Source organism: Capra hircus, chromosome 3 (genome assembly GCF_001704415.2).
Source record: "Capra hircus breed San Clemente chromosome 3, ASM170441v1, whole genome shotgun sequence".
NCBI lineage: Eukaryota > Metazoa > Chordata > Mammalia > Artiodactyla > Bovidae > Capra > Capra hircus.
Window position 1 is genome coordinate 45,577,092 of NC_030810.1, and position 26,156 is coordinate 45,603,247.

The window sequence follows — 26,156 nt, forward strand, 5'->3', positions numbered from 1 at the left end:
CTCTTGTGTGGTTGGAAGAGGGTGTTTGCTATGACCAGTGCATTCTCTTGGCAGAACTCTATTAGTCTTTGCCCTGCTTCATTCCGCATTCCAAGGCCAAATTTGCCTGTTAGTCCAGGTATTTCTTGATTTCCTACTTTTGCATTCCAATCCCCTATAATGAAAAGGACATCTTTTTTGGGTGTTAGTTCTAAAAGGTCTTGTAGGTCTTTATAGAACCATTCAGCTTCTTCAGCGTTACTGGTTGAGGCATAGACTTAGATTACTGTGATATTGAATGGTTTGCCTTGGAAATGAACAGAGATCATTCTGTCGTTTTTGAGATTGTATCCAAGTACTGCATTTTGGACTCTTTTGTTGACCATGATGGCTACTCCATTTCTTCTGAGGGATTTTTGTCCGCAGTAGTAGATATAATGGTCACTTGAGTTAAATTCACCCATTCCAGTCCATTTTAGTTCACTGATTCCTAGATTGTCGATGTTCACTCTTGCCATCTCCTGTTTAACCACTTCCAATTTGCCTTGATTCATGGACCTAACATTCTAGGTTCCTATGCAATATTGCTCTTTACAGCATCGGACCTTGCTTCTATCACCAGTCACATCCACAACTGGGTATTGTTTTTGCTTTGGCTCCATCCCTTCATTCTTTCTGGAGTTATTTGTCCACTGACCTCCAGTATCATATTGGGCACCTACTGACCTGGGAAGTACCTCTTTCAGTATCGTATCATTTTGCCTTTTCATACTATTCATGGGGTTCTCAAGGCAAGAATACTGAAGTGGCTTGCCATTCCCTTCTCCAGTGGACCACATTCTGTCAGACCTCTCCACCATGACCCGCCCGTCTTGGGTTGCCCCGTGGGCATGGCTTAGTTTCACTGAGTTAGACAAGGCTGTGGTCCTAGTGTGATTAGATTGACTAGATTTCTGTGGGTATGGTTTCAGTGTGTCTGCCCTCTGATGCCCTCTTGCAACACCTACCATCTTACTTGGGTTTCTCTTACCCTGGACGTTAGTGTTATTCAAATTATCAACTTTTCTTTGAATCATTTCTGGTATTTTGTGTTTTTAGGGATATGTATATTTCATATGTTTTCAAACTCATGGCATCTTATTTTCCATATTATTTTATTAGCCCTTAAATCTATAAGGTCTCTAGTGATGCTCTCTGTTTTGTGTCTTTTTTCTTTTTTATTTGATGAGTTATACTAGAGATTTATTAATTTGCTCTATTAAAACTAGATTGAGGTTTCATTTTTCTTTCCTGCTTTCTGTTTGTTTTCTTAGATACAAGAAATCTACATGGTAGTTAAGTCATGAAAACCCTAGAAAATGAAATTTACAGTTTTAAGTGTTATATTGCTAGGTTTAGTTTTAGATGTGAACTCTATAGTATAGTCTGAATGCCTTAACCAAGTCAGTGGTGAAAATTATTACAGTAAAATTGAGAATAACAACTTCTCAAAAAGTTGAAGACCATCATTTACTGAGAACCTACCATATCTCAGGCTTTTAGACACATTATTTCATTTTTGTCTTCACAGAAAATATGAAGTAGAAAAATAGTATCTACATTCTTTTTTACATATGGAAATACACAAGGATAGTATAAATTCCTGGATTCCTTTTATTATATTTCACAAATCCTGGGGGAACAGTTTGATTTTGGTTTAAATTAAAAGATACATTTTGAAAAAATTGAACATTCTTAATACTCAACAATAAGAAAATTGCTAATAAATTATAATACATCTTCCACATGGATATGAAGATTGTATATAGGGTGGTTATATGTCTCTGCTCAGGTCTTCCCGGTTTATATGTCATGATGTGGCATGATTACTAATAGTTCCCTCTACAACTGAGCAACTGAACTGAACTGAACTGAACTGAAACTCTAAAAAATGTCCTAGTTTGACTGATAGATTATAATCACTCTGATTTACAGCAAAATTGAAAGATAATAACAAAGTAAAGGGAGAAATCATGATACAAGTTTGCAGTGATGTTAAAATAATTAATTGGAAATTAGATAAAAAATAAATGCATTAACTGAAAATAATAGTTAAAATGTTCTCTGATAATGTTATGTTAATTTTATAACTTTAAGGTTATAAATTATAATGTTTAGATGCAAAATACCTTTCCAATTAGACCAGAAGATTTTACATTGGCTTCTTAATCACAACTTATAGCTCCTAAAATTTTAATTTGGTTTGACATTCTAATGGAGGTCAAATGCCTGTAATATGTTTTCATTAAACTTCTAAAGTAAACACATTTAAAAAAGAAAAATGTTGAAACAAGGATGTCTGCAGCCAATCTTAATTTGTCTATTCCAATAATAAATTTAGCACTAATAAAAGTATTTAAATTAGTATTCTAGTTAATATTGAAAAATTAGAATAAAAGCAATAAAAACAAAAGTAATACTATCACTCCTATTTAGTGAGTCTTATGGAGCAGATAATCATTTAACTCTTTGAAGCAACTCTGAAAGTGGATATTAGTCTTATCATTTTACAAAAAAAAGGAAACTAAGTCTTACAAAGATTAAGTAATTTGTAAAAGTCACAGAGATGAATAATTGAAAGAACTGTGGTTCAGATTTAGATCTTCTAACATCAATGTCCATGTGCTCAAGCACTAAATATTTTGGGTGTCTGATTCTAGTATCATTTATTTATTATAATTTGAATATGCTACTTTTAATTTAAGCCATTAGTGAAATGAAAATGTTTCCTTAGAGAAATTATTTATCAGTATATATATATTTTAAATGCTTTGAATTTTAAAATTAATCTGTCCACTATGGAAAGCTACCAGTTACTCTAGGAACATGAAAGTATTTCATTAGACTTCACTTACTTAGTGTAAACTGTTGGATTCCATTGAATATCTTGGAGGAAGATAAAGACAGCCTGTGGTTTTCATCTTGTTTAAGCTTAACCTAGCTTGTTAAAGAATATCTTCTTCCTCACAGGTTCTTGTGTGTTCCTCCAGAAATGGTGATTTTGACAAGTGAAACCATTAAAACTACAAAAACATACCATAAAGTTAATAATAAATAAAGTTGAACTTTTTTAGCAGATCTACTGACTATATATTTTTCAAATAATATGTTTTCAAAGTACAATACTAGGTCTTGAGGAGATTTAAAAAATTCCTTCTCAAAGAATGTAATTTAGCTCTGGAATAAAAAATTCTTAACATTTGTGTAAACTTAATTGTCATAGCATTTTGCTAAATCTATAAATATAATGCTGTGGAGAAGGTAAAGAAGAAGGCATTAATTTTGAATCTCAGTGCAGAGTGACAATTCAACAAATTCTTGTTTAAATAAATTGAAATTTAAAAATATGCATGCTATTAAACAAGACATACTGTATAAATGTACCCCTTAATTCTGCATTTTTAAAAGAAAGATTTGATATAAAATATCACCCCATCTCTGCTTATAAGCAGACTGAAAAAACTATCTTACATTCCGTTCTGATTTTTCATATAACTTAGTTTCGGCAGTCCAGTCTTGCAGTTGGAATCTGCCCAATGTAATCAATTCTTAAATCCTTAGAGAAGTGTTCTATGTAACAGCCAGATTTTCCTGCATCATAAACTTTCTCAGAGAGGTACCATAAAGAAATATATTTTTCATCAAAAGAAGTAGTATAAAGTAATATCATTTAGTGCATACATGGGTAGAATAATAGACTAAGGTAAGCTGGGTTTTCCAAGCTGTCCTTATAACTAAAAAATTAGTATTTTTAAAGAATTTTTATTTACTAATAGTTATGATGTTAATATTAATTTTTAGATCAAAAGTCTTAGCATTCTTCTCATTTTACACATATTAATCTTCTTTTTTGAGAAACCATAAATGATTTCTTTTCTTGAATGATTATAGGAACGAAAAGAACATCAAAGTAAAATAGTAATTAAATTGAATTGTAATCTGTTGAACATCTGTGCCATTTTCATGAAAACTATTATACTACCAGGATATGAGCTCTAAAGTAGTCAAGGAAGAAAAACATAGAGAAAAACAAAGATTTCCAGTAGATTCTTTTTTACTTTTATAAGATAAAATGTATACCTATGAGTCAAGCATTAAATATCCTCTAAAACCTGTCCCCTACTGATACTCTCATATATTAACTACTAATACTCTTATTCATAAAATATTCTCCCTAGAACCCATGTTCTCTTTGTAACTCATCTCAGGTGAACTTTTACCTCTTCATTGTAGCTCTGACTTTCCCCAACCTCCTTTTCCCCTCTTCTCTGCTTTTATGAATCTTACCTCCCTTTGGAAGCAAATTTATGGAAGCATCCTCTAAGAAGTCGTATACAAACAATCGAGCTCCAAAATACAAAGTGAAGCAAGATGTTTGTAGCAAAAATAATCCATATAAGATCAGTGTCTTAAGAGCGTATAAACAATTCCTACTGAATCGATATAAAAATATTAATTGTGTTTAGTTTGGGTTCCTCAGAAGAAAAGTTTAGAAAAGAATTCAAGCAATATATTTAAAAAATGATATCAGGAAATATCAATTAAGGATATGTTATCAAGCTATTTACTAGTATGGACACTGGACCTTAAGCTTTCTGAGGAACTCTGGGAAAGAGTTTAAACACACATCACAGATTTGGGTGAGAGAGCTGAGGTATTTATACTCCTGCTAATCATTAGCTGAGAGCTTTTCATAAGGATATTAATCTCTTCTAACCATCAATATTACTTAAGTAATCTCTTGCACACCAGGATGTATGTTCAAAAATAAATAGAATATATAATAGAAATACAGACAAAAACTAGAAACAACTGCAATGTTCAATTAGATGAAGAATGATTAATGAATTGTGATATATTCATACAATGGAATACCATGGTATGGTGATCAGTCATCTACATCTAAATGAATGAATTTCACTTAACTTATGAATTATTTAATAATGTGAATTATTATAAGTCCCATAAAAATATTCATAGTATGATTTGATTTAGATAATATTAAAAAAACCAAACCACATGACTTTTTCTCAGGGATTTAAATAGGTGTTAAACTCCTTAAAAAACAGAAAAGTAACCATCATTTAGGAATTTGTGGAGCAAATAGAAAGATTAGTCAGGGAGGGACAGCCAGAGGGTTTTAAGGACACTGGTTCTATTTGTTAAATTATATTGTGGGTACGCATATACTCTTTTATATACATAAAACATTTCATAATAAAAGATTGGTCAGAGGAAGAGAAACCATGGAGTGAAACTGAGATCTAGTGTTCCAGGAGTAGGAAGAAGAGCAGGGAAGTGGTATAGCAGAAGCCCAGAAGGAGAGGACAATCAGTGATGACAACTGTTGCTGGGCAGTGTGGGTTATGAAATAAAATGAAGTTAATGAAATTGGAATTTAGAGGTCATCAGAGGCTTTGGCGAGTGCAGTATCAGTAATAGAGTTGGAGTAGATGTCAGAAAACAATGGCTTGAGAGTAGTAAAAAGTAGTCACTAGAGGCAGCTTTTTAAATAATTTTGTCAGTAAAAACAAGAAAGGTCATAGGTTATAATTTGAGGAGAAGGCATATTTGGACACTCTAAAAATATTCTGTGAAACAATATGGTCTTGTCTAAAGTGTAGAAAAAGGCATTAAAATGTTTAAATAGAAATTAAATTAATAAAAAGTCAATATCTTTTTAAGAAAAATCCTTGAGTTAAATCGTTTTGGTAAAAATGATTTAAACATTTCAAATAATTACTTTATCTCACTGATAAGATTGCTCCCAAAGGATACTTTCTAAACTTTTAAATGACTCTGAAAGTCTTTAGAATTCTGTTTATTATTTTAATGTTCTTGTTCATTTTAAGTGTGTATGAATCACGTCAGTTTGAATTATAATGCATGTATCTGTTGGGCCTGGATTAAGGAAATTATCAATTAAGGGACAAAACACTCTTTCCTTTCTCATTTTGGGCACCTTTAGCCATCAGTGTCACAAACTCCACACAACTTCTAATGATTAAGTGAAAGAGTAGATAACCTTGCCTGACTATACATGTGAATTTTCTAATGAGAAGAATCATAAATTTGAAATTATAAAAGATAGCATACATCTTGAAATTCCCATAAAAATATCTCACTGGTGTGTATTATGCCAGGGTAACAGTAAGAAATGATGCCGCTGACTTTGGCGGTGACATAAATCTCAGCATAGGAGAGCAATATGGAGGGGTGAATGCCATTTATTTTAATAACAGGCAAAATTTTCAAGCTGTAACAACATGCTCAATAAATTCTTCCATTACTGTGATACCAAAGGAGAGTTGAAAAATGTATTACACTTCTATTTTTTCTCCTTAGAGATATATATTTTTGTTCTGTTTCTATGGCAACATCTACGCAGTGACTAAACCTTTAACTCCTTTCTAGACTCCCTGATGGCTTCACGCAGCTTCTAAATCTGACCCAGCTCTACCTGAATGATGCCTTTCTTGAATTTCTTCCAGCCAATTTTGGAAGGTAAGAATAAGAACTTTAAATGATACAGTTTTATTTCACTTTAGGTAAGTACTTAACCACCATCAGTAGGTGAGGCTTCAAAAGTGATCCCTATAATTAAAGATACCCTCACTTTTATCCAATAAATGAGACCATGCCAATTAATGAAACATTTTTAAAAAATAAAGTAAAATTAGGTCTTTACATGTCATTAATAATCAGATTCCAGATGAATTAAAGAGTTAAATATTAAAAAATAATATCAGAAATGATCTGGAAAAATATACATATGTATATTTTTGACATGGGTTAGATAATACTTTTATAGCATAGAAAAAAAGGAAAATACCATAAATGGATATATTTGAATACATACATGCATTTAAAATAAACTAATATTAGAAAATATTTTAAATATTAAGGTAATAAATAGGAAAATATTTCTACCATATATGCAAGGCAAATTAGATCCTTGACTTATAAAGAATTCTTTCAAAAGAGTATTAAGTTAAGATCTCATTAGAAAAAATGGGTAAATAACATGTGGAAGCAGTTCATAATAAGTGTACAAGTTGAAAACACAAAAAATGTTTATCATCATAAATAATAAAATAATACAAATTAATATGTGAATAAAGGGCCTTTGTGCTCTAAGCATATCACAGAAACTGTAAAACTATTTAGAGTGTGAGGAAAAAGATAACTTCACACTGCTGATGAAATTGCAGAATGTCATGTACTCTGTGCAGGGCAGTGTGCTTTAAAAGATGTGAAAATATTTATAACCACTGCCTTTGTAATACATTTCTAGAAATGTATCATCATATATCACACTAGGATTTATGGACAAAGATGTTTATCGTTATTTACAATATGAAAAATTTGGAAGCACACATCCATCTAGGAGATTGCTTGAATGTATTATGATACATCCATATGACAATATAGCAATTTATAACCTTGACTAGAGACATATCTTTTAATTCCTATGATGTTATGTTTAAAGCTTATCATAACTATATATAAACTGTGTTTCCCATATGAATATGAATATGCAGGAAATAAAATAATTTCCTTGGAAGGGAAATTATGGAAGGTTTTTATTTTCATCTTAAATTCTCAATATTTTCTAGGTGTTCTAGACTGAACATTTTTCATCTCTATTGAAATATAATTGATATATAGCACTGTATTAACTTACGGTATACAACATAATAATGACAAATTTATCACAAAATGATTAGCACATTAAATTTAGTTGACATCTATTACTTTATATAATTATGAGAAAACATTTCCTTGTGATGAAAATGTTTAGAATTTACTTTTAGTTAGTTTGAGATACATTGGACACTATATAGCAGTATTAGCTATAGTAATCACGCTATACATTACATCTCCAGTACATATTTATTTTATAAGCATAAAGTCATATCTTTTGATGGCAATCAACCATTTCTCCTTCCCCTACCTCCACCTCTGATAACCACAAATCTGACCTCTTTTCTGTAGTTATTTTTTCTTCTTAGATTTCATATGTGAGATCATAGAGTGTTTGTCTTTCCCTGTCCAACTTATTTCACTCAGCATAATGCCCTTAACTCCGTTCATGTCATTACAAATGGCAGGATATTCTTCTTTTTATGACTGATATATTCCACACACACACAGGTTTTCTGTATCCATTCGTGTGTCAATGGTAACTTTGTTTCCATATCAAGGCTATTTTAAATATAAAAGATATAGTTTAAAAGTTAAGATATTTTAAGTTTTTTGTTAACTGCCTTTTTCTAAGTGATCATCTCAAATTTTTCAAATAACTGACTGACTGTACCTCAACCTCCTCCTCTGGGCAGAAGTTAGTAAATGACATTAAGAAGAACTCAGTGAAATAATGAAGTCCTTTAACAGGTAGCATCCTCTATTTGCATATAGAAATCACCTCAAAAGTTTTTTCCAAATTCTCTTACTTTTGTGGATCATGATTTCATAATATCTACGAATACCATACACTCAGACAGTTATGAAAATTCACAGATATTCACAAGAGCATATGCCTAGTCTCTAAATGAATTAATATTTCACCATTTGTTCATATAAAGTAGCTTTTCATTCTGGTACTGGCCACAACCACAAGTATACTTTTGGTTTATTAAATCATAAAATGTTTAATTATCTCCCTAAAATACATTATTTGCTTTAGCATTTTGTTAGTTCTCTTTACTAGTCCTAATACAAGGGAAGAAATCTGGGCAAATACATAACTTAATACCCAAACCACTTCGAATTAGATTTCAATTTTATGTAAATTATCTGCCACAAAATGCTCTATTTTATTATTGTAATCTAACAAGCTTTTGAACCTTCAGCTGGATAATTTGACAAAGAATGCTTAATATACTTTCTAAAACCTAAGATTTAGTACCCCTAAAGGCCAAATTAAGTCATAAAATGTTATTACTTTAGTACAGATACTAAGATTTTAGATATATAAATGTTTAAGAAATGTCTTTTACTAGTGATATCCCATGCTCTGAAGAACTGAGACAATTTGTTTCAAATACAGATTAAGAGTTATAAGATTAAAGTTAAATTGGAAACTTGATAGAACTCAAAACCAAAAGGAAACAGGAAGAGAACTAGTTGACTACCTAAAAGCACAGTAAATATGGGACACTGTAGGTTAAAATAGTTCAAACAGTGAAATATTCCCACAATGCTGAGAATTTGGATAAGTCATTTAATATTTGTCCTAAGATAACCACAACTGAGTAAATTGTAAAGCTCGCTTATAGACATTAGCAGGCTTCCCTCATTGTTCAACTAGTAAAGAATCCACCTGCAATGCAGGACACCTGGTTAGATTCCTGGGTTGAAAAGATCCCCTGGAGGAGGGCATAGCAACCCACTCCAGTATTTTTGCCTGAAGAATCCCCATGGACAGAGGAGCCTGATGGGCTAGAGACCGCGGGGTCACAAAGAGTCGGACATGACTGAGCGACTAAGCACAGCACAACATAGACATTAGTAACAACACTGCCCCAGATTGCAAACATTAACAAGTAGTTAAGTGTGAAATGCATTCCTAATCACCCAAGTATTTTGCAAGCATCAGAAAATGTAAGCACCTCTCATCCACTTCACTTGATTTTCCCAACTCTAGTACTATCATAGGACAGATGATACGACAGGATTTTAAATGTGCATCTACTTGAAATGTTCACATCTCAGGCTCAGAGTCCATTAAATATGGTATATTATGCCATATATATGGCACTTTTCCCAGTATTTAATTAAAGGTAACAGTAACTGTCATGGTCTTTGCACAAGTTGAAAAGAATTTCCAGATATAAGGCAGAATGACAGTAGAATAGAGTTTATTAGAGCAGGAGACACTGTAAGAACAGAGAGCTGGCTCACGGGAGAGCCAACTCCTTTTGTGGTTTAGTAGCCAATTTTTATAGTCTCAAGACAAAGAAAACTATTGCTGGAAGACTGGCATTAGGTGATTGGTTAGGGTGCTATAGGGTGAGTATGAAGGTGGATATTTTTACCTAATATGGGGTCAAGGAGTTAGCCAGTTTAGATTAGAGGGGCTCATAGCAAAAGTCAGTGTCTGGAACTAGAGCTCAGTCAGTTCTGCAGATGACTTTGGTGCGGAGTTTCAGATCTGTGGCCTTGGCAACAAGACTTTACAACTATGACCTTGGTATAGGGCTCCACAGGAATAAGTAACACTCACTAAAACTTACAGTGTGCCACGTATTATGTTTTACATGTATGGTGACATCATTTAACATTCAAAACCATATAAATTTTGTACTATTATTGCATACTCATTACAGATGAAGAAACTGGAGTTAGGAGGGGTTGATTAATTTGCCCAGTGTCATAGGGATAGAATACAAAGAGTCTGGATTTCACCCAGATATATCTGACCACAAAGCTCAAGCTTTTAACCCTATGCTTTATCACTTGCTTTAAAAATCCATTTGTCATCTCTTGAGGGAAATTGTTACCGTGTTTCAGTGAACTCAGTACTTAGTATTTAGTAAATATTCAATAATTTGAATGCATATGATTAAACAACAGGGAATATATTTTTATAAAACAGAAAATTCAGATGATTAAGACAGTGATATCTGCAAGATTTTAGGAACGTTTAGGAAAGTGGTATTTATCATTCTCCAATATTGATACAACCCTACTCATAATCAATTTACATAATTCTTAAAGATCTATAACCATGGTTTTTAATCTTTGGACATTGTCATTTGGTTAACACAGTAACAATTTGGTTTACCATAAAAATATTGTTTTATAGAGAGATATCAAGAAACAAATTTTTAAATTCATTTCTACAGACTTGCCAAATTGCGGATATTGGAGTTAAGAGAAAATCACTTGAAAACTCTACCAAAGTAAGTGACTGAGTATTTTTGAAATTTTTAATGGTGATTTTTCACTAGTAGGAAGAAAAAGAACTATTTTTATTTTAGCTATGTTTTGTCATTATGATTGAGTTAATTTTTCTACAGTATTTTTCTAGGGGTGGAAAAGTACAGTATACTATAAGAGATTCATATAAGTAAGAATGTATCCTGCCTTATAAAATTGTATAATTACAAGTAAAAATGGGAAGAATCCATTTAAGATTCTTGTCATAACTGAACATACTTACCAAGAAGTTAATGCCTTGAAACCTATGAAACTGACATTTCTATGACCCTCAAACAATCACCAGTTTCAAATGCTTAACTTTTCAAGCTAATTTATGGATTGTGATAGTTTTCAAATAAAAAATATTAAAGATATTTCATAAAAATGAAGTTTTTCTAGAGATCCTATAGTGACTTGGCAGGAAATATGTATTTATACATTCTTCAAACTGTACCTGTATATAATAGTCTATGTAAAATATGGTTTGCATAAAAACACAGGATAGTTTTGTATAAAACAATCACCAAAATTTTATACAATGTTTAGTTTAATAGGATTGTTTGTTCCATCCTGTTTTGCCTTATTTATATCTAATAACAGAATGTGTGCTATATAGAAAAAATATTTTTGAAAGTCAAAATTTATTTAAAGTGGGGATTATTTTTACTCAGATAAATTATTATGATTTGTATGTGTTACAGTTAAAATATTGAAAGTACTATCTTGCTGTTTCAACCCTCCTGCAGTATTGCATAAAAACATTGAGTACAGTGATTAATTCTTCAAGCATATCAGCAGGATTTAGTGACATTTCATCTGCTGAACCAAAACTTAACTTTATTTTCCTCTTTTTATATTCTTTCTCTATGCAAACTACACTGAATTTCATTGATTTTTTTTCAGACAATATAGCAATAAAATACTCTCAAATACATTTTGATACATAAATATGCATGAAAATTCTATCAGTACAATATAAAACTTCCAATAATTATATGAATTTCATTAAATATATGCACAGAGATTAAACATCAGTTCATTCCTCCATAAGTGGTAGACAAGGGGAGAACATGAAAAGTAGGAGATGTCTCTGTATCTAGACACCCTGCCTTTTTGAGTGGTTTTTCGCTAAGCCAAAGCATTATACATAGGTTAATAGAAGGCACCTCTTCTATGTTGGGGGCACAAACAGAAATGTAAATATAATTGAGTGTTATTTATTCAGCATTAATCTACTGCAAATTCATTTCTATCCCCCATGTTTTCAATGTCTACATTCAAAGTAGAGTGGAAAGCTAAGTACAGCTAAACTATGGTGAAACAGGAGTTGTCTCCTTCCTCTAAATATAAACATTTGAGTTAAAGAGAAAATATTGATGGTGTAGAAAAGATTCCTTTCCCTTCTGTTATTTGGAAATAACAATTTTGACATAAAGTAATAAATAAATCTGACACAGGTTTTCAAATATGTATTTTTAAATATACATTTTAAATATAAATTAAAGCTTGACCATAGATTGCTAATACAGTCTTTATATGAGATAGGTGAGTGGACATTTCAGAGTAATGAATAACAATGTTCATAATTGGTACATGGGTATTCTGTAAATTGTGAGACTGAGTATCAGTTATCAAACAAAATTCAAGCAAGTAGAATAATAGGCATTTAACTTTGTCATTGAAAAAGTGTAAAGATATGTAGAAATGAAACTGCGTCTTCTTGGTGGACTGTTTGCATTTGTACCATTAGTATAGCTGTTACAGTTTTTACATTTTAAAAATCTTCAGTTATTTTCAATCTAGTGTGCTTAATTTTTACTTTATAGACAAAAATAAACAGAACCAAGGACATGCATAATATATGGAGAACTTTATCTTATTTTGACGTCTACAAAAATTAGAGTTGCAAAAAGTTCCGTCTTGAAAAAAATTAACTGTGCTTTCAGTATGCTTTATCCATAGTGCTTTCTGATCACCAGTCTAGACCTCTAATGGAGAGATACATGAGAGCTTCCTACTGTCCTTTATTTTGCATTTCCAATGAAAATAAAGGAAGAAAGTTAGTTTTAGGAAGAAAGTTAATTTTTAAATAATTACTGCAAGAACAGATAACTCATGATTTCTTCATGGACACAAACATGATGTCAGGTCTTCAGCAGATCCTCAGTGGCTTTGTTCTTCTTTTTGTCTTAAAGTCCACGTCTAACAAGGTATAAAAAATGTAAAAATATAGAGAATCAAAATATGACTTTTTAAAGTAAACTGATAGAGACATCTTGATATGTGCAGATTCTAGAACAAATTCTATTATTAATTAGAATTTAGCATTATAAATTTTTCCACACTGTTCCTTTATGATCACCCTTCTAGATATGTCAATAAGTGAGAAAATTAAATTCCTCAGGTACACATTTGCTGGAAAATCATTGACACAATCACTTTTGATTATGTGTAATAATTGAGGACATTGAACATCTGGAAAAAACTCAATAACCATAAAGAAAAAAACTTTAAATTTGATGATAATATTTTTCCTCATAGCAGAATTATCCTCTTAATTATAATTTTGAAGAGTCCAAAAATGAGTATGTTCCCATTTTGTAGCTTTTGCACTAGCTATTTTCTTTGGAATTTTCTTACCTCAAATCTTTGCAGGTTAGATCTTCCTTAGGATTCCTATCTTTCTTCAAATGGTGCCTCCTCAGAGGCTTTTCCTGATCGCATCATATAATGTTGCTCTCTCAGTGCCTTTATATCATCTCACTATTACATTTGATTTTCTCACTTGTGGCTCTCTGAATTGTATTGACTCCGTTTGCTTGGGAATGAACTCCTCAGGAGAACATTAAATTCTGTTAAGAAAAAGGTTTTTTTCTGTTTTGTCATTGCTGAATCTCCAGTGCCTAAAACAATGCCCAGTGCATAGGGAGCACTTAATGAATAAACTAGAAAGCTGATATATAGATTCACAGAGAGAAATACCTGTCATATGACCTGGACATTTTGTGTCACTTGTATTTTTTCCCATAGAAAAGTATATGGGATACCAAATATTAAAATGAGTCTTTGAAGAGCATCAAGAAAGCAAAAAAGGATAAATGGTTAATGAGTTCTCAATGGCTGATAGGTGAGCCTTGAATTTTAAACCTACACACACACACACACACACGCACACTGCTTCAGGTGGTTTCAAGTTACATATAACAGGCAAGGAATGACAAGGGAAGAAAATAATTTCAAATTAAGGCATTAATATTTATAACAACTAAAGAATATCCAAAAGTAATGTAACTTATTTTTTTTATTTTGTCATTAAAAAGTGATACATTTAGCTAAGAAACATCTGTCAAGATAAAAACAAGAAATGACAATTCTTTTAAATGAAATTTAAGAACCATTTCCATGAACGTAATTTAACAGCATACAAATGGTCCCTAATAATGGTGAGTTTTATCCTTAAACAGAAATTTTCCATTTTATGACAATTTTTCTAAAACCTTAAAGTTAAAATATGGCCTATCCATTGATAAATTTTTATGACTATGACTGTTTCAACTTGAGCTAAAATATGATGTTGTATAAATGTGTCTGTGATAATGACAAAAACATGAAATAGTTTGAAGAAAAGGAAACATGATTTAAGCCAATATTCATTTTATTTTTGCCCTGCCACTTGAGTACCTAAGGCATAAAGTGTGATTCCTTGGTCTGTGGTCATAATACAGCAACTAAGAGAGGAATATTTCAAACATGTTCCAGTAGAATTGCTGGGGCAATATCAATAAATAAGTAAACCCTGGTAAACAAATCCAGAAAAGGAAAAATGAATGAATTGATGGATAAGAATCTTTACGAGTTTTGGAGAAAGGGACTCAGGTTAGGGAAATGATGTCTGAATATCATAGGGACAACTTTTAGATCCTAGACTTCTCTGTGAAGCTGACAAAAGCAATGGGATCCAGATGCGTATTAATTGTGTAAGCCAAATTGTCTCTATTTTCAACATATTCATGGCCCATTGTGAGTTTTCACATTTTTATTTTTACCTACAAGCACATTATTTGGCACTTATATAAAATAAGCCATACCAAAATACCTAGTATACTATGACAGAGCACCAAAAAGGGAGCCCTCTTTGAATGGATTATTTTAATTGTGTAACTTCTTCTAGTATATTCACTCAAAAGATAATATTTTGCCGAGCAAATTTTCCTTGGAGTTGTTAAAATAATCATTCTATTTCATTATCATCTGTGGCAGTTTTTGAACTCTCCATAGAAAAAACTCATTAGGGAAAAATTGAAAAGAAAACTTTGCCAAGTACAAGCATGAATGATGCTTTGAAACTACTAGAATATATGTACTTGAAAACTAATAAACGATGCATCTATTATTTACATCACTTTATTCCTTGAGCACCGTTGCTTTTATTAAGTATTTCCTCCACCTAAAAGAAAAGGTTCAGAAACTCTATTGTGAATGCCTAAAGACACACACATATATTTACAGAAGGTGCAGAAACATTGGACCTTATCTGTACATACTCAAAGAAAAATTATAAATTGAATTATAAATATAAAGTGAAACAAGACACTAGATTGTGAAAGTGGAGAAAAGATTGAGAGAATGTTTCAGATTGAAGAAGAGTAAAGAGACATTATAACTAAAAGCAGTGACTCTGAATTGATGCTTTTGCTATTAAAAACAAATCAACACTATTGGGGCTCTTGGCAAAACAAGGGCAAAACTTGCATGGGGTCTGAGAATTAAATAGTAACAATGTATCAGTGTTAATTTCCTGATTTGGATGATTATGTTTTGGTTTGTTAAGAAAATGTGCTAATTTATAGGAAATATACACCAAAGTATTGGGAAATGATGGTGCACCAGTTCTGAATTTACTATCAAGTAGTTCAGAAAAGTTATTTGTATGATACTTTGAATTTTTTTGTAAGTTTTTTGTAAGTTTTTGTATTGTTTCTACATTAAAAAAAATCATTTTAAAAAACTATTTTCAAGGAAGCCCTTTAAAAATTAAGAAAGTCACTATCAACACAGAAAACTATCAGTTTCATGTCTGAAATATTTGCAGTTGTAGCGTGCAAGGGAAGAGTATGTATTTATGTACTAAAATGCTTAACTATTCATAAAAATAAAAATTTCAGTGATAAACATTTTACATATATGAATATATATGTGCTTTTTCCTAACCTGAATGGCAATAAACACTCCATAGTCATAATTTTCATTCAAATTTCTATTTATTTGCAAATTACATTTTTGTTTCATATAAATTCATTTATTCTTTTAAAATGAGATTACTTTTTAGTGAGACTTACAAAAATGTAATGTATTTGACACATTTTCTTTTTGAAAGCCTTTCTTCCTTTGTTATTTATTTCCCACCAGTTATCACTGTCAGCATAATGAAGAAAAATCCATAAAATAATATGTATTCTGAACTGGGCAGGTGTGACTAAGTCATATTCTAGTCTTATTTCAGTGTCCTATTAATGAATTTATCTCATTTGGCTTCACTGTACTAGTTGCTACAATGAAATACATCAATAGGTTCCTTGGAGCTACTGTAACAAAAAAAATTTATATTCAGGCACAGCTTACAGAATAGCTTTTTGATGTTTCTATTAACTGGTTTTGTGACAATAATACATAATTGGATACAATGTGTTTTTATAATTGTATTACCTTATACTTTTACCAATTAGTATCAATTTATAAGGCTTGATGTTTTGTTAAACCCATGGTACCATCCCATTCTGGGTTACTTTTATCAAAAGTGACAATGTAACAAGTGCCTAATCAAGGATAACCATGGTAATCCCCTTGGATTAAAGAATTGCACTTAGGACTTTTTTACTTCTTATCACATGGTCTTATATTTTTAATTCAACTGAAATAAGTGATAATTATGACATTGAAGATTTTAAAACATTCTATAAATTATAATGCATCCTAACAATGTAATTATTTTAGATTCCCTTTGAAAATATCAAACATACACTTTCAGATGTGCTTCCCTCCAGTGGGCTCAGCAGTAAAAATCTGCCTACCATGCGGGAGCCTCAGGAGACGTGGTTTCTGTCTCTGGGTTGGGAAGATCCCCTGGAGGAGGGCATGGCAACCCACTCCAGTATTCTTGTCTGGAGAATCCCATGAGCAGAGGAGCCTGGCAGGCTATAGTCCATAGGGTCTCAAAGAGACGGACACGCCTGAAGCGACTTAGCACTGGCAGGGCACAGCACACTTTCCGACAATTCACAAGAGTGTGAGCTCTCTGTCTTGTGAGCTAATTATATTTCTTTTTAGGCTTATATTTTCAGTATAAGATAAGACTGAGAGTATTATGGTTAGGAAATGTTGTGTCAAGTCCAGCGAGGAGCTAGTGGGAGGGCACAAAAGCCACATAAAACCATGGGATCAAGTTGCTGTTTTCAGAGACTTCAAATCAATAGCCACTCTGATCCCTGATGATTAAATTTACCAAAAGATTGAAAACTGCCTGATATAATAGCAAGGTTAAAAGTGCTATGACTTCAGTTTCAAATCTCAAGACTTAGACTCTCATGGAACAATTAGCTTGAACCTTGTTTTATTTTAGCTGAGAAGAGCCAGAATGTACTTAAATGCGGATTTGCTTTGCAGGCAAACTTGGATTTGTATTCAGGCCCTTGCTTCTCGTTTATGAATTGTTTAACTTCTCTGAACTTCAGTGTCATTATTTTAGAAGAATATTGGGTGGTCATTGCCTTCTTTAAACTGTGGAATATTATTTAGATAATTGTTGATGAAAATGAGTCTTGTGATCATTTAGAACCAGAAAACTGTTGAAGCAAAAGTAGTGTACTATGGTACTTAGACAACTTAAGAGGGTTCAGGAAAAGATTGGGATGAATCAAATATTTTTTTCTTTTTATCTCAAAAAATATCTTTGTTAGAAAGGAAACAGAAGGTATTTTTGTATTTTCTGTAATATTTAAATCTTTAAAATAGCATTTAATGCTAATATGTCTTTTGTATTCTTCAAATAGTACTGTAACAAGAATTTGTGTAAATGATTGCCTCTCAGTCTCAGTAAAGTATAGAAAAAGTTTAAATATCTACCAATCAATTCTTAACGACTGTTTTCTAAGCTTTGAAGTTTCTTTGGGTGAAATGAACTCAGATAATAAGACATGATAAAAAATAAAGAAAAACTCTTTGTTTTTCTGGTTCAGTTGCTCAGTCATGTCCAACTCTTTGTGACCCCATGGACTGCAGCATGGTAGACCTCCCTGTCCTTCACCATCTCCTGTATTTTGCTCAAACTCACGTCCATTGAGTCGGTAATGCCATCCAACTGTCTGGCCCTCTGTCATCCCCTTCTTTTCCTGCCTTCTATCTTAGAACCAAAAGGAACATACCCACCATTTGCAGATTTGCAAATTCAGACAATTTAATGTGGATGATTGCTCTCCCCTTTATGAAAAAATGTAGTGTCTTTATTAAAGATATATTCTGAACTGTACATTAGTATTGATCTTGGTCTCAGAGTCTTGGCCCAGAAACATATACAAAGACACAAAGGACCTAGCTAACAGATTTACTCCTGTGGTTTCAGATATGGTGCATTGCAAACATCTATCTGATTTCCAATTCCATTTTCCAATAGCCGGATCTCAGATGGAATGTTCACCACATATCAAAATTGAAATCATCTTCATACCTCTTTGCTCACCACTCCAAGCAAAACCAAACCAAACAGAAATTCCAGGCATCTTATTATATACTCTTTAGTGACAGTACCATCCACCTAATTACAAAAATTAGAAGTCTCAATACTATTTTCCTCTCCTTCTACCCACAAATCCACTTACGTCCATCAACTTATGTCACTCTTCTCTTTCTTCTATCATTGCCCTACTTGTGATCTTTAATATTACTCATCTTCACCACCAAATACTCATCCTTCATCCTGTCTCTTCCACTGGAATCCATCTCCTTATTATTGTCAGAGCTTCTTACTAAAATACACCATGACATACGTCAATGTAAAAGCTCATGGTGACTACCCACAGCTTGCAGAAGACAAGCGTGTCCAGACCCTACATGACTGGGAGCCAACATTTCCAGTGTCATCGTCTTTCAATATCCACTGTCCCACAGGGAATCTCGGATGAAAACAGTTTACAATGTGCCTTTGTATCTCCAAGCATCTTTCTTGGAAGCTTCCCTTTTTCTCTCTGAAAAACTCCAACTCATCCCTTAATTTTCCCATCACTTGTCCTGTGAAATTAGCCATGAATTCTGCATTCATACTGGTAGCTTAAAAAATCTGCTAGAGTTTTTTCAAGGCTAAATTTTCACAGAAATTTTGATCTGATTATAGTCTGACTCAGAATTCTAATAAGCTTCATTTTGTGGGAAACTTTTTGTCATCTTAAATATGTTATTTGAAGCCCCAACTCTGCAGTCCAACTCTCAAGGAAGCAACTGCTGAGCAGTATGCTTTTTCCTTCCCAGTTACTAACTTTGGGATGACAGTCTCAGCAACAGTGGACATGCAACAGGAACTGGTAAAATGATTTTCACTAGGGTCCTCCTCTAGTTTTTTGGAAAGTGCAGGGGCAAAAAAAAAAAAAAAAAACCTGATTGCTGGGAAATATGCTTTATTCCGGCATTTTAAAAGATTTCCCTGCCACCCATGTTTTGATTTTCGCTTTTAAGAAGGACTCATGATGAGTAAACAACAAACTATTACTGATAATTGGCTCAATAGGACACATGAAAACAAGTGAAATATATCTAACTTCCAGAGATTTCCTGCTTTCTTCATGTCTCCACTTTTCTCTCCACTCAGGTTGGGGTTAATTCAGGTCTTTCAATATGCAAAATACATCCTAAAAAAAACTTGATGTTCTGCTGAACAGACGCAAGGGAAACATTTCTAAATTGCTATAGTTTTCCACAGTTTCTATGACATTTAAGATCAGTGCCTGAGCAATATTAAAAGTAAAAATTCACAGAAGATATTAACTCCCTGACATTAATTTCCTTGGATGTATATTTTATACTGCCTTTTAGTAACACAAGATTTTATTTGCCCTTTTATGGCTTTTAAAAATTGTGAATTCTTCCTTGCCAACCTTCCTATTTCTTTACTTTTAGTTTTACATTTATGCTCAAAATGATACCAAAATTTACCTAGCTATATTGTGTTTCCATTCATTTTCTTTTGTAGTTAAATTTATTTCAGTATATTAAAAGGACTTCTGTTAACCTGTAGTACAACATAACACAATAACTTTTCTAGTTATAAAGTAAATACTGTATAATTTTATAAGTAAGATTAAAAATAGAATTAATCAGATTAAAGCACAATGATTCCTACCAAGTTTTAGACGTTCATTTACGATTGTTCTAAAACAATGGGGTAGGAAATGCACCAAATGGAGTGGTTAAAAAGTAAGAATAACACACTCTTTATTAAGACATGTTCAGTTGCAACTTAGATAAATAAATTATGTGATTTAATTACATTAAAGCTATTGACTCTTCTGATTTAGTAAAACATTTCTAAATTAAACAGATTTCTGGAGGCAAAAGCTTTATTTTGATTAAATATTTCATGATATTTTCAAACGCAAAAACATTGCTTATACTAAATAGACCCTTAAAGGCATCTCTTTAAATATTAAATCCAACTTAGTAGAAATAATTTTAAAATACACTTACTTTAGTTTTATAAAAGAAAGATCTCATAACTACGGACTTTAAGAGAGAATATGGTTTTAAATCTTTGACTTTCCATTGATTTTACAATAACATCCAAACCACTAAACTTAATTAGAGTTTAAGACCATTCATAGTCTGACTCCCTAAGTTCTCTCCAGTTACTCCCTTAAATATAACATGCAAGTGTGTGCCTCTGTACATTTGGCAATAAATTCTCAGTTCCTATGATGAATGTCAGTTTAAAAATAACTTTTAGTATATACCTAGCATGTGTCAGACACTATTCTACATGTTAGAAGATATGACAATATGACAATGAACTATAATGATGGATTCTCTTTTATTCAAAACCTACAACTATTCAAGTGTAGTTGAGGCAGACAGACAACAAACACATAAATAAATAAGTGACTGAGACAAGCAACTGCTATAAAGAAAACAGGATGACAGTATAGTGGTTGAGTTTGGAGTAGTTGTTTAGTTGGTTAATGGTTTTCTGGATTTTTAAAATTCTTTTTTGGCCAGCCTGGTCAGAAGAGACCTTTGCAAAAACATGGCCTTTGCGTGATTTAAATGGTGAGAGTAATACAAAGTTCTAGAGGAACAGCAAAAACAACAAGGAACAGCAGGAGTATAAACATTTGTGATGGGAGCAAAGCCTGACGTGGCAGGAGCAAAAAGGCCAGTGTAGCCAGAACATAATGAACACTAAGTGGAGAGGCAGGTTGGGCAAAATGATGAAGTGTCTTGTGAGCCATGTTTGGAAATTAGGATATAGTCTAACTATAATGAAATTCATTTGAAGATTTGAGCAAGAATGATGTGTGATTTCATCAAAGCTTTATAAAGATCTGTCTGGCCACTTCACAGTGAAGGGGTTCTAGTGGACAAAACTGAAAGGACATCAATTAGGAGGTGACTGTGATAATGCAGATAAGAAATTATGGTAGGACAGTACTCTGGAGATGGTTAAGTGGTCAGATTTGGGATCCATTTGGAGGTGGAACCTTGCTGATAAAAAGAATTTGTGGTGAGAAGAATAGATAAGGATATAAGAAGAAATTAAAGAGAATTTCCAAAGATTACATTGGACTAACAAGATGGCTGGTAGCATAATTTCCTCATATGGAAAAAAACTGAAGAACATGCAGGAATTATAAGTTTGATCTTAGCAATGAAAAAATGGAGATGCCTAAGTGTAGGCATTTGAATAAATGATATGCTCAGGAATATAGAGATATGAATATAAGAGTTATCGCTCTATAGATGATATTTTAAAATAAGAGATTGGTCGAGGTAACCAGCTGAGAGTATAGATAGAGAAAAGATGAGAACCCAGAGTAAGTCTAGGAGACTTTAATATTTATAGTTTAAGTATGGAAGAGAGGATCCTACAGAAGCCCCTCAGGATGAATAACCAGAGAGTTAAGAAGGAAACCAATTGCAGGAAGAATGAAAGAGGAAGGGAGGAGTCAATTGTATCAAATGCTAGTTGGAGGTCAAGTATGATGGGAACAGAAAACTGAGCAAGATCTAGGGCATTGATGGGGCTTGATAAGAGCTATTTCAGTAATGCATTATCTGTTCTCTCATTGGAGTGGCTGAGCAAAGAGCAGAGATTAGCAAAAGAGAACAAGTACAGAGGGTTCCTTCAAGGAGTTTAGGTGCAGAATGAACAGCAAAAAAGGTAGCGTTAACTGCATAGGGGTATGGTGTTAGGAAAACTGGGATGACCCAGAGGGATGGGATGGGGAGGGAGGTGGGAGGGGGACCCAGGATGGGGAACACATGTGCACTCATGGCGGATTCAAGTCAAGGTATGGCAAAACCAATACAATATTGTAAAATAAAATTAATTAATTAATTAAAATTTTAAAAAAGATTTTGTTAAGAATAATAATGTTAAAGCGTATTTACAGGTTGATAGAAATGATGCAATAGAAACAAAATAATTAATGATGCAGGAGAGAAGGAAAATAATTACAAGAGGACATGAGGGAATGGGATGCAGTGCACAAGTGGAGGAAGTGGCTGTAGAAATACAAGGATGCTTCTCACACAGAAACATAAGGTTTCTAGGGAAAATGGATTTTAAGATAGATGCATAGATTGGTGCCTTGAAAGTGGAAAGATAAGAACGTTTGCAACTAACTGCTTTAATTTTCTCTATGAGGCATGAAGAGTCATCACCTGAGAGGGAGTATGGGATAATGGAGATTTGAGGAGATCAGAGAAAGTGTGAAAGAGAAATAAGTTCTCTTAGAAAATGGGAAAGTGAATACACTAGGTCAATGTCATAGAATCGTCTGGCAGTGTTGACTCCCCATTTGAAATTTATGGTTATACATGTGAAAGACATCCATTCAGCAAGTTGAGCAGACTTCAGAAAGTCAGTTACTTTGCTTCAGGCTTAGAAGACAGCTGGCTGGGTTTGGCCAGGCACACCAGATGGAGGAGGAGAGGGGCAAGGGAATTTAAGATGTTGACAGAAGAGTGGCTGGGATCTGGGGCTACAGAATCCAAAATGGGAGATGGAAGTAACTGAGGATGTGAAAGGGTCAGGAAGAAATGTTTTATTGACCTTCTCTCTTTTTTGATATACTGTGAATCTTTAAAGTACAGACTAAATGCCACTTCTCTATAAAGTGTTTCCTGACTCTGCAGATACAAGTAATTATTCCTTCCACTTTGCTACCACAGCGTTTCGTGCATTCCTCTGTGATAGCCTTTATCACATTATATTGAATTTGTTGCCTATCAGTATATCCCCAAGAAGACTGTAAATTTTTAAAGGAAAGAATTATATCTTATTTATTGATCTTTTTTATTGACAACAAAATGAGATATAAGGAAGGCTTTCAAAGAACATTTGATGAATGAATGCAGGCTGTGTAGTGCAGAAGGAAGTTTTTCCTTTCCTTAAACATTGCCAAGCATTTGGTGGGCACCTGGTGAAAACCTGATTAATTGAAAGAACCAGAATCGAATAGGAAGTTAAACTATGTGTTATTTTCTCATTAAATATTTTGTCCACTGCAGCTGGCTCTTGATTATTGAAAATTAACTCAGGTACAAGGCACATTGTATTTATTTTAATTTCCCTGGCATACATTATAGTCATCCCACTGATCCTTAGCTTTGAAGAGAGCACATTACAGATATCAAGTTGGTGTTGCTGTATTTTGGTTAAAAAAAAAAAATTAGCCATGTGGTTGCTCAGGAGGGGAGAGGGAAGGGATGGAGGGAGAGTTTGGAGTTTTTGTTATTGTTGTTCAGTTGTTCAGTCATGTCTAACTCTTTGTGACCCATGGACTGCAGCACAACGGGTTTCCCTGTCCTTCAATACCTCCCTGACTTTGCTCAAACTCATGTCTATTGGGGCTTCCCTGGTGGCTCAGCTGTAAAGAATGAGCCTCAAATGTGATAGATCTGGGTTTAATCCTTGGTTTGGGAAGTTCCCCTGGGGATGGAAATGGCAACCCACTCCAGTATTCTGGTCAGGAGAATTCCATGCACTGTACAGTCCATGGGGTTGCAAAGGGTCAAAAGAACTAAACGACTTTCATTTCACTTCATGTCTGCTGAGTCAGTGATGTCTTTCAACCATCTAATCCTTTGTTGCCTCCTTCTTCTCCTGCCCTCAATCTTTCTCAGCATCAGGGTCTTTTCCAATGAGTTGGCTCTTTGCATCAGATGGCCCAAGTATTAGAGCTTCAGCTTCAGCATCAGTCCTTTCAATGAATATTCAGGGTTGATTTCCTTTAGGATTCACTGATTTGATCTCTTTGCTGTCCAAGGGACTCCAGCACCACAGTTCATAAGCATCAATATTTGGTGCTTGGGCTCCTTTATGATTCAACTCTCACATCCATACATGACTACTGGAAATACCATAGCTTTGACTATATGGACCTTTGTCAGCAAAATGTCTCTGCGTTTTAATATGCTGTCTAGGTTTGTCATAGGTTTTCTTCCAAGGAGCAAGCATCTTTTAATTTCATGGTTGCAGTCACCATCTGCAGTGATTTTGGAGTCCAAGTAAAACATCTGTCACTGTTTCCACTGTTTCCCCATCTATTTGCCATGAAGTGATGGAAACGGATTCCATGATCTTCATTTTTTGAACATTTAGTTTTAATCCAGCTTTTTCACTACCCTTTTTCACCTTCATCAAGAGGCTCTTTAGTTCCTCTTCACTTTCTGCCATAAAGGTGATGTCATCTGCATATGTGAGATTATTAATATTTCTCCCTGCAATCTCGATCCAGCCTGTGCTTCATCCGGCCCTGTATTTCACATGATGTACTCTGCATATAAGTTAAATAAACAAGGTGACAATATATAGCTCTAACATATTCCTTTCCCTATTTGGAACCAGTCTGTTGTTCCATGTCCAGTTGTAACTGTTGCTTCTTGACCTGCTTACAGGTTTCTCAGGAAGCAGGTAAGATTTGGAGTTAGCAGGTAAGATTTGGAGTTAGCAGATGCAAATTAGTACATATAGAATGGATAAATAACAAGGTCCTACTGTTGCATCAGATGGCCCAAGTATTAGAGCTTCAGCTTCAGCATCAGTCCTTTCAATGAATATTCAGAGTTGATTTCCTTTAGGATTCACTGCCTCTTGAGAAATCTGGTCAGGAAGCAACAGTTAGGACTGGACATGGAACAACAGACTGGTTCCAAGTAGGAAAAGGAGTACATCAAGGCTGTAGATTGTCACCCTGCTTATTTAACTTCTATGCAGAGTACATCGTGAGAAACGCTGGGTTGGAAGAAGCACAAGCTGGAGTCAAGATTGCCAGGAGAAATATCAATAACCTCAGATATGCAGATGACACCACCCTTATGGCAGAAAGTGAAGAAGAACTAAAGAGCCTCTTGATGAAAGTGAAAGAGGAGAGTGAAAAAAATGGCTTAAAGCTCGACATTCAGAAAACGAAGATCATGGCTTCCAGTCCCATCACTTCATGGGAAATAGATGGGGAAACAGTAGAAACAGTGTCAGACTTTATTTTGGGGGGCTCCAAAATCACCACAGATGGTGACTGCAGCCATGAAATTAAAAGATGCTTACTCCTTGGAAGAAAAGTTATGAGCAACCTAGATAGCATATTCAAAAGCAGAGACATTACTTTGCCGACTAAGGTCCAGCTAGTCAAGGCTATGATTTTTCCTGTGGTCATGTATGAATGTGAGAGTTGGACTGTGAAGAAGGCTGAGCGCCGAAGAATTGATGCTTTTGAACTGTGGTGTTGGAGAAGACTCTTGAGAGTCCCTTGGACTGCAAGGAGATCCAACCAGTCCATTCTGAAGGAGATCAACCCTGGGATTACTTTGGAGGGACTGATGCTAAAGCTGAAACTCCAGTACTTTGGCCACCTCATGCAAAGAGTTGACTCATTGGAAAAGACTCTGATGCTGGGAGGGATAGGGGGCAGGAGGAGAAGGGGACGACCGAGGATGAGATGGCTGGATGGCAT

The 26,156-nt window shown here is 33.7% G+C and overlaps 1 protein-coding gene across 1 annotated transcript in view; it reads left to right on the plus strand.

Moving 5' to 3' along the window:
* Positions 1-26,156, plus strand: part of LRRC7 (leucine rich repeat containing 7) — a 390,782-nt gene that overhangs the window by 96,804 nt on the left and 267,822 nt on the right. Inside the window, exons 4-5 of the mRNA XM_018045424.1 lie at positions 6,433-6,522; positions 10,866-10,922. Of these exons, the coding sequence (XP_017900913.1) occupies positions 6,433-6,522; positions 10,866-10,922 (147 nt within the window). The remainder of the gene's footprint in view (positions 1-6,432; positions 6,523-10,865; positions 10,923-26,156) is intronic.